At 40.8% G+C, this 17,064-nt stretch overlaps 1 protein-coding gene across 1 annotated transcript; it reads left to right on the forward strand.

The window, feature by feature from the left end:
• The first annotated feature begins 12,473 nt into the window (after positions 1 to 12,473).
• ARF6 (ADP ribosylation factor 6) lies at positions 12,474 to 16,844 on the forward strand. Its single transcript, XM_029239031.1, has 2 exons — positions 12,474 to 12,963; positions 13,062 to 16,844. Exon 2 carries the CDS (start codon positions 13,548 to 13,550, stop codon positions 14,073 to 14,075), a length of 528 nt encoding a protein of 175 aa, XP_029094864.1. The 5' UTR covers positions 12,474 to 12,963; positions 13,062 to 13,547; the 3' UTR covers positions 14,076 to 16,844.
• The last annotated feature ends 220 nt before the right edge of the window (positions 16,845 to 17,064 follow it).

Here is a 17,064-nt window from a genome sequence, read left to right on the forward strand (position 1 = left end):
ATTCATTCTTTCCTCTGTCATTAATCATTAAGGAAATGCAATCAAAACCACAATGAGATACCACTTCACACCTACTAGGATTGCTATAATTTAAAAAAAACTGGATAATAACAAGTGTTGGCAAGAATGTGGGGAGCTCTTGTACATTGTTGGTGGGAATGAAAAATGGTGCTGTGAAAAATGGTTTGGCAGTTCTTCAAAAAGTTAAACATACAATTACTATATGGTCCAGTGATTCCACCCGTAGGTATATACCCAAAAGAATTGAAAACAAAAGGTCAGTTATGTGTATATGGACGTTTGTTGCAGCATTATTCACAACAGCCAAAAGGTGGAAACAACCCAAGTGTCCCAATAGAAAACTGGGTGAACAAAATATGGTATTACGGAATATTACTCACCCATAAAGAGAAATAAAGTTCTGATACATGCTACACCATAAATGAACCTTGAAAATATTATGCTAAATAAAATATGCCAGGCACAAAAGGATGTATATTGTACTAGTCCACTTATATGAAATATCTAGAAAAGGCAAATACATAGAGACAGAAAGTAGAGAGAGGCTGAGGGGAGCAGAGAATGAAGGGTTATTGCTTAATGGATATAGAGTTTCTGTATTGGGGTGATGAAAAAGTTTGGGAAATAGTGCTATAAATTTCCCTTTCAGCACTGCTGTAGCTGTGTCCTCCATATTTTTATACATTGTATTTTCATTTTCATTCATTTCAATGTACTTTTTTTTCCCTAAAGACTTACTTTTTGACCCATGGATTATTCAAAAGTGTGCTGTTTAGTCTCCAAGGGTTTTGAGATTTTCCTGTTATCTATTATTAATTTCCAGTTTGATTTCATTGTGGATAGAGAATATACTCTGTATGATATACAGTTCTTTAAAATTTGTTTTATGACCCAGGATATGGCACTTGATAAGAGTGTGTATTCTGGGACTTCCCTTGTGGTCCAGTAGTTAAGAATCCGCCTGCCAATGCAGGAGACACAGGTTTGATTCCTGGTCCGGGAAGATCCCGCATGCCGTGGAGCAACTAAGCCCGTGAGCCACAATTACTGAGCCTGCGCTCTAGAGCCCACAAGCCACAACTACTGAAGCCCGCGCACCTAGAGCCTGTGTTCCACAACAAGAGAAGCCACCACATTGAGAAGCTCATGCACTGCAACAAAGAGTAGCCCCTGCTCTCCACAACTAGAGAAAGCCCACGCACAGCAACAAAGACCCAACACAGCCAAAAATAAAAATATATAAATAATAAAAATAAACTAATTATAAAAAAATTTTTAAAAAGAGTGTGTATTCTGTAGTGTTAGGTGAAATGTTCTATAAATGTTGATTATCTTGTTGGTTGATGCCATTGTTGAGTTTTTCTATAAACTTGTCGTTTTTCTGTCTAGTTTGTTCTATCAATTATTGCAAGAGAGGTATTGAAGTCTCCAACTATAATTGTGGATTCATCTATTTCTTCTTTCAGTTTTATCAATTTTGCTTCACACATTTATGTTCACTTATTACTGTTTATAATTGTTTCTAATGCTTCCTCAGCAGACATTTAGAACCAAATCAGACAGTGTGATAAATTTTTGCTGCAATCATCAAACATAATTTAGAAAACTCAAAGAAGAGAAGGAAAAACTATTGTATTTACCTATATTTTTACTTACAATGTTCTTTCTTTCTTCCTGATATTCCAAGATTCTTTTTAAAAAAATTCTTTCCTGGGCTTCCCTGGTGGCGCAGTGGTTGAGAGTCTGCCTGCCGATGCAGGGGACACGGGTTCGTGCCCCGGTCCGGAAAGATCCCACATGCCGTGGAGCGGCTGGGCCCGTGAGCCATGGCCGCTGAGCCTGCGTGTCCGGAGCCTGTGCTCCGCAACGGGAGAGGCCACAACAGTGAGAGGCCCGCGTACCGCAAAAAAAAAAAAAAAAAAAAAATTATTTCCTTTCTGTTCGAGAACTTCCAACTTCTTTTGGCCATATTTTAGGAAAGTTCCGTTGGTGAAATTCTCTTAATTTTCCTTTATCTGAGAATGTCTTGATTTTCCCTTCATTCTCAAAAGATATTTTCACTGGACATAGGATTCTGGGTTGACAGTTCTTCTCTTTCAACACTTAAAACATGTCATGCCACTTCCTCCTGGCCTCTATGGTTTTGGATAAGAAATCCACTGTCATTTAAATTGTTTTTTCCCCTTGTACGTAAGGTGCTGTTTTCCTCTGGTTTTGTTCAATATGTTTTCTTTGTCTTTAGTTTTCAGAAGCTTGACTATAATGCATCTTGATGTGGGTCTCCTCAGATATATCCTATTTGGAGGTTTGTTCAGCTTCTTAAATCTGTAGGTTTATGTCTTTTGCCAAATTTGGGAAATTTTTAGCCATTATTTGTTTGAGAACTTTTTCAGCCTACGCTCTTTCTCCTCTCCTTCTGTGAGTCCAATGATATGAACATTAGAAGTTTTGTTATAGTTGCACAGGTTTCTGAGTCTCTTCTCATTTTTTTTTTTAATTCTATTCACTCTCTGCTGTTCAGATCAGGTAATTTCTATTGTTATATCTTCCAGTCGACTGATTCTTTTCTCTGTCCCTTCTATTCCATTTGAGTCCATCCACTGAGTTTTTAAATTTCAGTTATTATACTTTTTCAGTTCTAAAATTTCCATTTGGTTCTTCCTTATATCTTCTGTATCTTTGTTGAGATCTCCTATTTCTTTTTTTAATTTTATTTTTTATTATTTTATTTATTTATTTGGCTGCATTGGGTCTTTGTTCCTGTGTGCAGGATTTCTCTACTTGTGGCGAGCAGGGGCTACTCTTTGTTGCAGTGCACGGGCTTCTCATCACCATGGCTTCTCGTTGCAGAGCATGGGCTCTAGGTGTGCGGGCTTCAGTAGTTGTAGCACGCGGGCTCAGTAGTTGTGGCTCACAGGCTTTAGAGTGCAGGTTCAGTAGTTGTGGCACACGGGCTTAGTTGCTCTGCGGCATGTGGGATCTTCCCGGACCAGGGCTTGAACCCGTGTCCCCTGCATTGGCAGGCAGATTCTTAACCACTGCACCACCAGGGAAGCCCGAGATTTCCTATTTCTTTGGTGAGGCTCTGTATTTTTTCAGTTGTTTCAAGTGTGTCCACAACTGTTCATCGAAGCATTTTTATGATGGCTGCTGTAAAATCTTTGTCAGATAATTCTAATATCTTTGTCATAATGGTGTTGGCATTTATTGATTCCCTTTTTTCATTCAGTCAGAGATCTTCGTTTGAGAACTTGATGATTTTTTGGAGAATAATCTGTAATTTTTGGTTGAGATCTGAATATTTTGAGTATTATAAGACTTTGGATCTTATTTACCCTTCTGTTTTAGCTGGCTTCCTCTAGCACCTCTCCAACAGGAAGGTGGAGCACCACCTCATTACTGCCAGGTGGGAACAGAAGCCAGGTTCATCATTAGGCTCTTGACAGCCTAGGGGGATGGCTCCCTGTTACTGCTGGGTGTGTGATGGGGATTACTGGCTTCCCACTAAGCCTCCAGTGATACCTCCCTGCTGGAAGGAGTAGAAGTGCCTCATTACTGCTTCCCACATGGTTTTCACTGATACCACACCATGAGGGGCGAGCAGTCTTGGGGATGAAGCGGGTAATGGTGGAAGAGGGTGCTGGCCTCCATATGGTGAAGATCCTGACTCTCCAGCAGGCCCCCTATGATACCACCTTAGCAGAAAGGAGAAGGCATACCTCCTTATTGCCTAGTGGAGGGGGAAGTCCAGGCTCCCCATGTGGTCTCCAATGACAACAAGGGCTTGGGTGCGTGGGGCTCATCACCTCCTGATGGGTATGAAAAGTCCCATTCCCTGCTCTGCCTAGTGAGGAGGCAGGAGATTGGGACACCTCGTTAAGAGCCTGGCAAGGGTGAAAGTCTAGGCTGCTAACCTGGCCCTGGCTACCATGGGTGAAGGTGGGGCTACAGTTTTTTTCTTTGGGTTTTAGCTGGAGTAAAGTGGCTATTTTCTAAAGGTTTTCTGTCTTGCTAGGTTGCCCCTTTCCTAATCCTTTTTTTAAAGAGAGCAAGCTTTCCTTGAGGCTTTTTGGTATTTCCAGGTTTCCAGCTTCTTAAGCTCTAAGCCTGCGATAGATATGGCAAAAAGAAAACCCAGGGAACTCACCACCATGTCATTCCTTGGGTCTCTAGGTCTCTAGTCAGTCTGCCTTCTTCTCTCCATTTTCAGAGTCTTCTTATGCTTGTTTTATATGTAATGTCCAGGATTTTTAGTTGTACTTAGAAGGAGGAATTGGGAAAAGTATGTCTACTCCATCATCCTGGAAGCAGACTGTATTAACTTTTTTTGGTTTTTTTTTTTTTTGGCCGTACCACATGGCTTGTGGGATCTTAGTTCCCCTACCAGGGATTGAACCTGGGCCACAGCAGTGAAAGCACCGAGTCCTAACCACTGGACCGCCACAGAACTCCCCCAGATTTTTTTTTTTTTTTTTTCGGTACGCGGGCCTCTAACTATTGTGGCCTCTCCCGTTGCGGAGCACAGGCTCCGGACGCGCAGGCTCAGCGGCCATGGCTCACGGGCCCAGCCGCTCCACGGCATGTGGGATCTTCCCGGACTGGGGCACGAACCCGTGTCCCCTGCATCGGCAGGCGGACTCTCAACCACTGCGCCACCAGGGAAGCCCTCCCCCAGATTTTATTAATTTTTATGATTACCCTCTATTCAGGGCAAATGATATTGATTGAAAAAGTTCTCCAGCAATTCTGTGATGTCTCTTTTCCTCCCACATTAAGAGAACTAATGCTATAGCATAAGGGAATGCATTAAATTATTCTAAGATCTCTATAAAGCAATTCAGGAATAGGTCAAAAGACCAGGTCACAGAACAGTTTAGAGCTTTTTATAAATTAATTAGATTTATCAATAGTCCACTCCTACCTACTCTAATTCTAATGTTGGTTTTATTATGTAATAGTGATGGTAGTATATAATTATTTTATATTAGGTATTATTATATCAGATATAATTCTCCATGAAGCATTAAAGTCTGTGACTTTGATATATTTATGTTATTTGTTAAAATTTTGTTTTGCTTACACACTACATTGATATGTTTTGTAAAGCTATAACCTGTAAGTAACAGAAGCCTACTGGAGCTTGCTTTAGCAAAAAGGAAGGTAATTTTATATAAAGATACAGGTACTTCATGAAACTCAAGGGTTGGTATGGAGACAGACTCCAGGAAGGGCCTGGAAATGTGCAATGGAGCCCGAGGAATAATCTGTTTTGTCTCTACTTCTCTCTGAACATCTGCTTTTTCTTTCTCCCCAAAGACTAACTCTGTCCGCCACGCGGTACTCAAAAGCAGAATATGGGGCTTCCCTGGTGGCGCAGTGGTTGAGAGTCCGCCTGCCGATGCAGGGGACACGGGTCCGTGCCCCGGTCCGGGAGGATCCCACATGCCGCGGAGCGGCTGGGCCCGTGAGCCATGGCCGCTGAGCCTGCGCGTCCGGAGCCTGTGCTCCGCAATGGGAGAGGCCACAACAGTGAGAGGCCCGCGTACCGCAAAAAAAAAAAAAAAGAATATGGCTGTGACACAGTCCCTAGTTAGGAGGATATGGACCCACTGGGAAGAGACATACTGATATGGTCTTCCTTCAGATCTGATTTTAAATTCTTAGGAATAAGAATCTGATTAGCAAATTAGGATAATGAGTCTATCTGTGGTCCAGCTGGTATGGCCAGAGACGTATGTGTGGAAGGGTCACATGGAAAAACCAGTAGGACAGGAGTGTTCTTGTGGATGGGGATGGCCATTTCCAAAGACAGCCTAAAAGTGACCAATAAACTGGGTATCTTGTTCTATTCCTAGAATCTTTGATATACCGTTAACAATGTATCTATATTGAAATTGTTATAAAGTCCCAGGTTAACCTTCTTATATAACCAACATTACTACTGTGAAAGCAAGTTGAATTCATGACTTATGTTTCTTATAACGTTTAAAAGATATACTAAGCAGCAGAAAGACCCATTTTTACATTTGGAAATAAAGCCGAACATCAGAAACTGCTTCAAAGGCTCTAGAACTTTCCTTTTCCAGCATCAATCTAGTCAGTTTGGGAAGTCAGCACACAGGGTAGCAGGTTTTCCCATGGTGAAGAGAGCACAGGAACTGTCACCCTAGTTCACCCGAGAGAGTCACAGCACCATTGACCCTAGTTTATTAAATTGTCATGTTACCCTTGAAGCCAGTCTTTAGCTCAGCAGACTTATGTTATTTAACTATTATTTGTGGACATATAATCCAGGAGGTGTCTTTCTAAGCCTTTTGGAATATAAATCTTTCTTGCTTAAAATGGAAACAAACTCATAAATTTTGCCCAGCTAAGCCATTGTTAAACTGGTTATAGTGTAACATTTACCTAGGATTTTACAACCATTTCCACACTCATAAATCTTGGTCATTGTGTTCAGAACTGTATATTAGAGTAGGAGCAACTACAGACAATAATATACTGATGGTCCAAAGGTACTGAATAGCAAAAACTGTTCCACTGTTTATTCTTGGTGCACATAAAGCAACATTAAAAAAAGAAAAGGTTATGGAGGAGGAAATCTCATATAAATCTACCTGGTTATGCTTTTCTAAGGAATTCTTCCTTTCAGCCCAAAACTGGGTTTTGGATTAGGTTAGGGTATCAGTTTACAACATTGCCAAGTTCTGCTTTTCAATACAATCCTCCCTATCTCCCTTCCTTTTTTCTTTCTATCTTCCTTCCTTTCTTCTTCTTTCCTACTCACTTTTTCATTCATTCATTTATTCTCTCTTTGAAACAGCACTATGTGGCATTTAAAACCATTTAATTATTTGGTTTCTAATCTATAAACAGTTTTAAATTTACTGACTTACCAACTGTTTCTTGAGATTTGAAATACTGATTCTTTTCTCTGGATTCTGTAACATGGAAAGTTCTTCCACTTTTCTTTTACCACCAACCTAGCCATATGGAGCATCTCCTTGGGAAGCTGAATCTCTAACCAGCAAGTCAGAAACTAAGGCAGATCAAATGCAAAATCCCATGCTAGAGGCAAGGAGTAATACACAGAGCTAAAACTGCATGATGCCTTAAAATTAGTAAATCTACTTGTTTAGTACCATTGTGATGCATTCACCAATTAGGGGTCACTGTTTTGCTTATATGCTGTTTTCTTCCTGTATCTCTAAGAATGAGGGAAAACAAAAACAGAAACGAAACAAGACAAAGCAAAAGACAAAACCTATAAATTAGGAAATTTAAAGCTGGAATGACTATAAAGACAGGACAAGGATTTTTAGCCCTCAGATCTTTGGTGTCCCTTGAATGTCTTCCTCAAGGGCACACTGTGCACCAACACACTGCTATACAGTATGTTATTGTACAATAACAACATAGCTGCATAACTGATAGCACAGGGCCCAACAAATGTTACCGCACACACCGCACGCACTGTTGTGTTATTACTTAATTACAAGGTTTGGAGTATTCAGTCAATTAAGCAGTCTAAACGATTTAGCCTCTCTGTTCTAAACAAAAGTCTTTTTCAGAGAATCAATATTGTAAACTAACTGTCAGTTTAGGCCAAAGTAATAATCCTGCTTTAGCTTAAAAACACTCTTCTGATATTGAAAATTAAATTTCTGAGATTATATGCTTCTTCATAACAGGGGATGTTATGAATAGTTCCAGGATATGAAATGTTTCTCACTCCAACAATTTTACTGATTCAAATGGTTGATTTGAAAACAACACATTCATAAACTTCCATGAGAAGGAACATAATTTTAACAGATTAGAAATCATGATGATTCTATAATTTTACGTGTATGACTCTATTTTCAAATGACCATCTAATGGGAAAATTACTAACACAATCAGATGTTCAATTCGTACAATGTTGGTAAAAGATTTTATTTTGAATTCTTTCAATTAAAATGTGTATTATTCAGGGTTCTTATTCACAGTCAAGAAAAACTGACCCTGATTAACTTGAGCAGAAAATAATTTTATTGGAAATGTATCAAGAGGGCCCCCAGAATTGTCAGGAAGGCTGTAGAGACAGGGTAGAAAAGGCACTGCTAGGACTATGTCATAGAATTGATGGCTTTAGACATGTCCTGCTAGTGTTTTCACTGTGACACTTGTTGTCATTGGCACTTCTGCCATTGGATATCTGCCACCATGCTGCTGGACTCAGTCACTCTGAACACTTGTCCCAGCAACTGTGGAATTTTGAATCTCTCAAAATTCAAAGCCTGGACTAGGACATTGATTACTTAATTGGTTGAACCCAGTTCACTTACCCAAACCCTAGCTACCAGGGAAATAGGAAAAGGAATATCTATTTGCCCCCCTTCATCTTTCCTTCTACCTAAATTGTGATTCAGTCAAATAGAAGTGTTTGCATATTGGGCAGCCAAGTGGGAAGTATCCACAGACAAGTTTTAGTCTAGAGCTTATGACTTTGATCATCCTATGGTTGCCAAGTGTCTTGTCTTACTTTCTCTTCACTTAATGTCTTACTTTCTCTTCATTTAATGGTGTTGACTAGTTGATGGGGCTCTATTAATAATTCAATAAATTTAGCTATAATTATAGTATATTTTCAAAACACTTTTCTTTGCAAGAATTTAGAAACATTTATGCCTTTGTCTGACAGGTCTAATGCCTTGGTAACTTATAATCGATTATTGTGATTAAAGTTTTTGCACTATACTATGCAAAACTTTGTGTGTGTGGGTATACATCTTGGGGATGAGGAATAAGAAAATAAGCTCAGAATTCATAGAATTTTTTGATGTGAAGGGAAGTTAGCAATTAGTTCAGTGCTTCTCAATCTTAGCTATATATTAGAATCACTCAGGGAGCCTTAAAAAAATACTGGGGGGTAGAACCTCGATCACAGATATTTTGACTTAATTAACCTGGGGTGGGCTCAATAATTTATACAGTCTAAAAATGCCCCAGCTGATTTTAATGTGCAGCCAGAGCTGAAAACCATTGATCTAGTCCAGCTTCCAGAGTTCACACAATAGAGAAAAGAACACCAGACTTGGATCAAAGAAGTGTTAATTCAAATCTCCTCTGTACCGTTTATAGACCTTAAGAAAGTTGCTTACCCTCTCAGTGCCTCGGCTCCTTCAACTGAAAAGGAGAATAACATATACTCCCCTAATCAATTAAGAGAGATTTCTCTATGGCAGGAACAGGGAGATTGATGATCAATGAGGATGAACAAATTACCCAAGTTAAACCTAAGTCAAGAAGTATTGGGAGTAAGTTAAGGATGTAATTTAGCTTTTTCTATTCACTTGTGCCACCAGACTATGTTGCCCCAGTGTTTATTTTTATGGTCTGAAGCCATAACTATTAAACAATTTGCTAAAATATCAACTGTAATTCAAACTTTTGTTTTTAGTTCTATCTTTTCCACTTTTAATATTGCTGAAAATGAGATGAAGTCTTCATACTCAGGCATAACTAAAGTAATTATCAAGGTTTTGATTGGGATATCAGTTTTTTTTCTGGTTAAAGAGGAAGAACTAGAAAGTGGTTCCTCAGCTGACATAGGGAGAGGAAGGAGTGAACTATCATTTTGGTTCCCACCCTCACTGTGTGGTCAGAATTTCCCTGGCCCTGCGTGGGATAGAAAGAAATATATGACAGAGTCATACAGAGTGAGTGATTTTTAAAAAGCTATAGGAATTCAGAAACAGGGGGTAAATAGCACGGGGTGCTATTGTTAAGGAAGACATTTATTTCATCTTAAAGTGGAAAGCTAAGTCATTTGATGAAAGTAAATATTATTCTTATAAGATAGTGTTTTAGTCAGGATTATAATAAACATATGTGGCTGTTTGAACAGATTAGAAATTATGAAATGGTGTTTTCTAAAAGGGAAGCCTGGTTTGAAAGCAAGCTGGAGAAATCTCTTTATTTGCAGGCTTTGAGTTACAAAGCAGAGATCCATTTTTATACAGCAGTTAGTCTTTGGAGTTTCATCTGTGTCTATAACTTAAAACAGTGAAACAGAATGCAAACTGAGAAATCTAATACTTTGTTTCATAAACGAAATTTTTGTTTATTTGTAAAATGTCACTGAATGACAGTAATATTTTTAGAATTGAAATTTACTTTTTGAATTGTTAATTGCTTCAAGAAAGTGTCAAGAAAACAAAATATTTCAGCAGTGGTATGATTTAGTAGTCCCCTAAATTGTTACTTTTTGCGGATAGTTTGGTTTTATTGAAACGCACTGTTTAAAAAATTTTGTATATATACAAAGTTAAAATTTTTCACTGTATTTATATTCTGGCCATTATTATTTGTTTTATGATCATTACTTAAAAATAATCTATTGTATGAAGAGCCACTATAAGATATGCCACTGTATGAAAATCTTGATTAACCTATTATTGCAAACTGCAGATAAAATAGTATGTGCCTTTCCTTTTTTGTTTTGTCTCATCTGTGGTATAAGAGGTAATCATTCATTCAAATAATGACAATTCCTGATACCTACATGCTGTCACTGGGGACATTATGTGGACAAGGCAAAGTCTCTGCCTCCATGAATTCTGCTAGAAGATAAATGGAAGCTGGCTTTCAAAAATGAACTTTTTCAGCCCTAGCACAGTGTCAGTGCCAGGTAGATGCTAGTGCTTCAAGTTGCTTCTATTTTTAATTATATCACACCTTTCACTGAAAAATAAATCCAAGTCCAGCAGATCAATCTTCCATCTAGTTGGAAAAATTGGAATCCGCTCTGAGAAAACTATTATGTTGGAATGAAGCAAAATACAGTACTCACTGCCACATATAAAAAAATTCCTTCCTCAAATATAATAATTATTATAGCACTTTATTTATAGTTATTAAGCATTTTAAGAAATACAGTGGACCCTTGAACAATAGGGGAGTTGGGGGGCTCACCTCAATGTAGTCCAGATTCTGAGGATAACTTCTTAGTTGGTCCCCCATATCCCAGGTTCCACATCCGTGGTTTCATCCAACCCGGACTGTGTAATAACGTAGTACATATTTATTGAAAAAAAGCCAAGTATAAGTGGATCTGTGCAGTTCTAACCCGTGTTGTTCAAGAGTCAACGGTACCATAATCGAGCTTCCGAACAACTGTGTGAAGTACTCAGGGAGAGAGCATAATTTGGGGGTTAAGAGGATCAGCTGTAGATTCACCATTTAATCTCAACTCTGTGACTTTCAAAAAATTACTCAACCTCTTTGACCCTCAGTTTCCACTAACACTCAAAGCTACCTCACATGGTTGCTGCGCAGATTAAAGTAAAATATTTAAAGTAATTTAGTACAGTGTTTATGACAACAATCAATAAATAGTGACAATTTTCATTCGAGATGATATTCTTCATCTCGTTCAACAGATAAAAAAATGAAGTTTACAAGGACTGGAAGGATTCACAGCTATAAAACGGAGGGGTAACACTCTGAACCCCAATCTTCTGACTCCAAATCCTTCTTTCAGTTTTAAGATAGGGCATACGTATTAAGGCAGATGGTAAGTAAATTAAATCATTGCCAGAATATTAATAACTTAAGTAAATTTACTTCAGGCTGAAGCTTGTAAGGTTATCATTTAACCAATCTACCATTATCGAACTTTCTTACATTGTGACATAAAAAGTATGTTACCTTATGTTATTACAGCATCTTCTTAAAAAAAAAACACACAGTTTTCCTGTTTTTCCTCCCTTTGGTTTATTTACATTTCAAGCTTTCACCTTTTTTGAACTTTACGTCTAACTTTACCACTAACCATTCGATACAAAAAGGTTGAAGCTTTCTACAAACATTATTTAACCATCAAATGGGGTTTGCGGACAGAAAGGTCAGTGTTACACTCACTTTACACAGGAGGTAACTCAGTAAGGTTAAATGTCCAAATCCAGGCGACAGAAGTAGTCAGTCTTTCTGATTCTAAATCCTACACTAAGATTATATCGTCGAGGCTTCTTAAAGTTAAGAATGAGTGGCTGGGTGAGAAGCTACTACTAATCACACTAAAAGGAGATGACACTTAAATATTAAAAATGACCACCTTCTAAAAAGTTGAAAAAGCGGCAAGGCACGGGAACTTTTGATAATACTGTAATTTTTAAGAAACGTGGACTGGTCCTGACGAGATGTGTAACATAGGGCTCCAATGTCCCAAAGACGGGCTTCAGAGCAAACCCAAACCCAGTAAGAGCGCCGCACTGACTGGCAGATTCCACGCGAACCACTAGCCTCCCACGTGTCTTTCAGGAAACGCACAGAGCACGAGGGATAAAGGGAAGCCAAAGAAGGCTGGGGGAAAGGTAAAAACAGCGGCTAGGGCTTCCCTGTGAGACTGAGGGCACACGAAGGCTGGGGCGAGCTGGAGGGAACTCGCGGAGCATCTGGCGGGCACCGGGGTCCGAGAACAGGCCTGGAAGCAGTACAGGGGAGGCGTTCGTCAGGGGAGCGGGCGGTCCGCGGGCCCCACACCGTGGAGCTCCGCAGTGGATCGGCTCTTCTGGTTTGAATGGGGGCGGAGGAGGAGAGACTGCGGAAGAGTAATGCAGAGAGTGGACAAGACGCTAGAGCAGCGACAGGTGGCCGCGGGTGAGAGTCCGAGATTCGCGGGGGTGGGGGCTGGCCGCACCTGCGAGCCCTCTGAGCCGCCGTAGCCCCGCCCCTCCGCGCGTGGCGCCCCGACGCTTAGAGCGCGGGAGGCTCTCTTTATAGAGGTCGCTCTTGTCCGAACGGGCGGCCTCTGCTGCGCCTGCGTGGTCGGGAGGGGAAGTGAGGCGGTTTCCTCGGCGCCTTTTCCGGCGGCGGCGGCGGCGGCGGCGGCGGCGGCGGCAGAGCTGGGAGGAGGCGGTGGAGGCCGGAGGGAGCCCGCGCTCGGGGCGGCGGCTGGAGGTAACCTACTGGGCTGAGCTGGCAAGGCGGGCCCCCTCGGTCTCCACTCTCCTCTGGGGCTTTAGCAGTAACTTACTTCTCCCTGTCTCTGTCTGCAGGCAGCGCACCGAGTTCCCGCGAGGATCAATGACCTGACGGGGCGCCGGAGCCGCGCTGCCTCTCGGGTGGCCTGGGTCGCTGGTGAGCGTGGTGCTCGGGGACCGGGAGCCGGGCCGAAAGGCCGCAGTCTCCCGCGGCGGAGCGAGGAGAAGGCGGAGGAGCGGGAACCGCGGCGGCGCTCGCGCGGCGCCTGCGGGGGGAAGGGCAGTTCCGGGCCGGGCCGCGCCTCAGCAGGGCGGCGGCTCTCCCGGCGCAGACTCAGCGTCCCGGCGGCCGCGGCAGCTGGAGGAATCAAGTTGTGCGGTGGGTGATGCCCGAGTGAGCGACGGGTCCGGGCCTCTCCCCCGAGGAGGCGACTCCCACGCAGGCCGCACGGGCGCCCTCGCGATTGGGAGGCTCCGTTTCGGTTTCGCGGCGGCGGCGGCGTTGTTGGCGGAGGGGACCCGGGACACCTGAATGCCCCCGGCCCCGGCTCCTCCGACGCGATGGGGAAGGTGCTATCTAAGATCTTCGGAAACAAGGAAATGCGGATCCTCATGTTGGGCCTGGACGCAGCCGGCAAGACAACCATCCTGTACAAGTTGAAGCTGGGCCAGTCGGTGACCACCATCCCTACCGTGGGTTTCAACGTGGAGACCGTGACTTACAAAAACGTCAAGTTCAACGTGTGGGATGTGGGCGGCCAGGACAAGATCCGGCCGCTCTGGCGGCATTACTACACCGGGACCCAGGGTCTGATCTTCGTAGTGGACTGCGCCGACCGCGACCGCATCGACGAGGCCCGCCAGGAGCTGCACCGCATTATCAATGACCGGGAGATGAGGGACGCCATAATCCTCATCTTCGCCAACAAGCAGGACCTGCCCGATGCCATGAAACCCCACGAGATCCAGGAGAAACTGGGCCTGACCCGGATTCGGGACAGGAACTGGTATGTGCAGCCCTCCTGTGCCACCTCGGGGGACGGACTCTATGAGGGGCTCACATGGTTAACCTCTAACTACAAATCCTAATGAGCCTCTTCTCTGCCCATCCCCCGGAAGGAGAGAAATCAAAAACCCATTCATAGGATTATCGCCACCATCACCTCTTTCAGTTGCCACTTTCTCTTCTTTGAATTTGAACTCTGGAGTTACCGTTCTGCGGTTTGGGGGAGGGGGTTAGGGGTTTTCTTTTTTGTTTTGTTTTCTTTTTTTTTTTTCTTTGCTTTGCATTAGGATGCTCTGATCTGACTTTTTTGACATGAACACAAAGTGCTAGATGCTCTTGCTGACTTCCAGCAAATGGGATGGGGGAAATATAGCAGTTCTTGGTAAATTCCTTTATAATAATGGTTTGATTTTTTTATTTCGAGGGAATCTTCTTTTCCAATGTATGCTTTTTTCCTTTTTGCCCAGTTTCCTTATCACCTGCTGTAGATGGCTTATTTTGCATTCATGCAGACTGTGTTGCAAGTCTGTTTCATCTAGTAAACTGAAAATTATTGCTTAATCAAACTGCCGTTTGTCTTTTATATTTAAGGCCTTTTTCCCCTCCGTTATGAGTTCTGACTTTAACTTAGTAAATTCAAATGTGCCCTTTTATATCTAAGACCAGTATAGTAAACAGCCCACGGTGGCAAATAATGAGTAATATCATTGTAATATGTTTCAGTTGCACATCACTGTGTTAAACAGGTAATGTAAGAAGTTCTTTGAAATTTCAACTCTTAAGTTCTGAAACATACATCATGCATGAGTAAGGATAAAACTCAAGTTCCCCGTTACATAGCTAACTTACACTGCATAAAACTATGAAAATGTAACCTGTCAAGGACACAGATTTTTTTTTTTTTCACTGCAAAGTTAGCAACTTTGCTGTGTTTTCCCTTTTTTAACTTTAAAAATAGACTTTTCCAGAAAATGGAGCAATAATGGTGTATGCCACACACAGATGAAATATTTGTAGATATTTTAAGTGACTTTTGGGCAAAACTGGAATATATACTTTTACCATGTTTCAAATGTCTAAGACCAATAGTTTTTAAATTACTAGAATGTTTATTCATGAATAAAGCATTTAACAGTTCAAATTACATGCACCTTTTACCTAGCTGGAAAAAAAAATTCGTGTTTCCACATTACAGCAATTGATTAAGCTGAAGATATAAGTCTTTTTTTTTTTTAATAGATGAGTGATCCATATCTCCATTAATTAGAACACTGGAAAAGATGTTTTATGAAAAAGGTATTCTGTTTGATTAACTCATGCTAATAGTCAGATATCCTGTTGGTTCAATAATACACTATCTCCTTTGAGGAAGGAAATGTGATGAATGAATGATGTGTAGACTTGAGGAATGACAAAAGGGGAAGTAGGATGCAGAGGAAGAACCTACAGATGACAATGAATGTAAACTTACTTTTCTTCAAGGGTAAGCAGTGTGCTCACTGGTGATATCCAGATCCTAACAAGATTACTTGCTTAGCTGGTTAGGACCAGTAACTAGATTATTGAGACCACTATGATAATACTTTGAACCAAATGTTAATGCTTGATACAGAATTGTGTAGCAGCATCTGGTTCTTATATAGCCTTAAGGATTCATTTTAGAGATCCTCAAGGAATTAAACTTAGGGAATTCAGAAATGTAGACTGCAAAGGCAGTATACAGGAAAAGGTGGAGGGGGTTTTGTTTATGAGGGTGTCTGAAAACTAAAATTGAACGGGATATCATGGTATATGATTGGACAGTATTGGTCCTTCATGCTTTGGCCATATTGTATAATGGAGCTTTTACCAAAGATGTATGAGAAGTATAAGGCTATAGAAAGTTAACTCTTCAAAGTAAAACTCTTGACAAACATTTTACTTAAGGCAGATGAGAAGAGGTGCTATGTTGTAGGCTCCTAATGGTGCAGAGGGATTTTTGTATTCAAATGCAACTAAAGTATGAAGTTCTCAGTTTCACTTTAGTAGAAGTATCTCTAGAAATGAAGCTGACACACGTCTATGAACATTTTAGTTGCTTTTAAAATTCCCATAGCTCCATCATAAATTTAATTACTAGTGTTTTAAACGATTACATATTAAGGTACATAAACATGGGTTATATAAATATCAATGTTATAGTAACATCCTGAAGCGACAAGCACAAAGGTATAAATGCCTAAACTGGAGGAAACTTGAAACCCTCATGTTAATTCTTAAATGTAGTATTTCTAACTTGTGACAGACAGATTGGTAGGCAGCCATTTTTTGTTTGTCTTAAAATAACTGGGGGCATAGTTAAAATTTTATACATCAAGTGATTGCTGTGGAATGTTGCAGGTGAGATGTGGTTATTTTTAGTTTATTTGAAATGTCTTAACTGAAGGTTGGGGGAGGAGGGAAAGCAAATATTTGAAATTTGGAAAACCTTAAATCTTTTGCTAAGAAATTGTAATTTTCACTTACATTTTCTTTAAGGATATAAAAGGTTGATAATTGATGTAGTTAAATTAAATCATAACCACTGATGATCATGGGGCAGGTAATTATAGCCTGCAAAAAAAGTTACAATCTAAGAAGTTAAGAAATAAGATCCTGAAGTTTTTGTTTAATTGCATCAATTTCTGTATTTTATGTGAATTTATAAACTGAAGTAAGTCTTCAATGAGGTTAATCTTGTCTAATATAAGTAAATGAGTCTGTAGACTGTGATCTCCCCAAACTAAAAAGTACAGTACTTGGAATTGTGTTCTTTATGGTTGTAGTGTTGGTAAAGCACTAATATGCAGAAAATAAAGGAATTACACAGTGCAGTTTCTCACGTTACGTTACTCGTTTGAACTAGGTTAAGTGGGACGTGTGGTGTGTTGGGCCATGTTATTCTCCAGGGATATATGGTATAAAGTAACTTAGTTTGGGAGTCACCTAGCTTTTATATGAAGAAAAAAGAGAATCTGTTTGGTTCTTATAATCCTGGCTATATAGGAGGTTTTGCCCTGATTTAGTTCCACCAAATTTAATCTGATTTTATGA

The sequence above is a fragment of the Monodon monoceros genome, unplaced genomic scaffold, assembly GCF_005190385.1.
Source record: "Monodon monoceros isolate NGI ecotype Baffin Bay Population unplaced genomic scaffold, NGI_Narwhal_1 Super_Scaffold_21, whole genome shotgun sequence".
Lineage (NCBI taxonomy): Eukaryota > Metazoa > Chordata > Mammalia > Artiodactyla > Monodontidae > Monodon > Monodon monoceros.

Excerpts from the sequence above, each read along its gene's own strand:
- ARF6 (XM_029239031.1), top strand. The coding sequence starts at position 13,548 with ATGGGGAAGGTGCTATCTAAGATCTTCGGAAACAAGGAAATGCGGATC.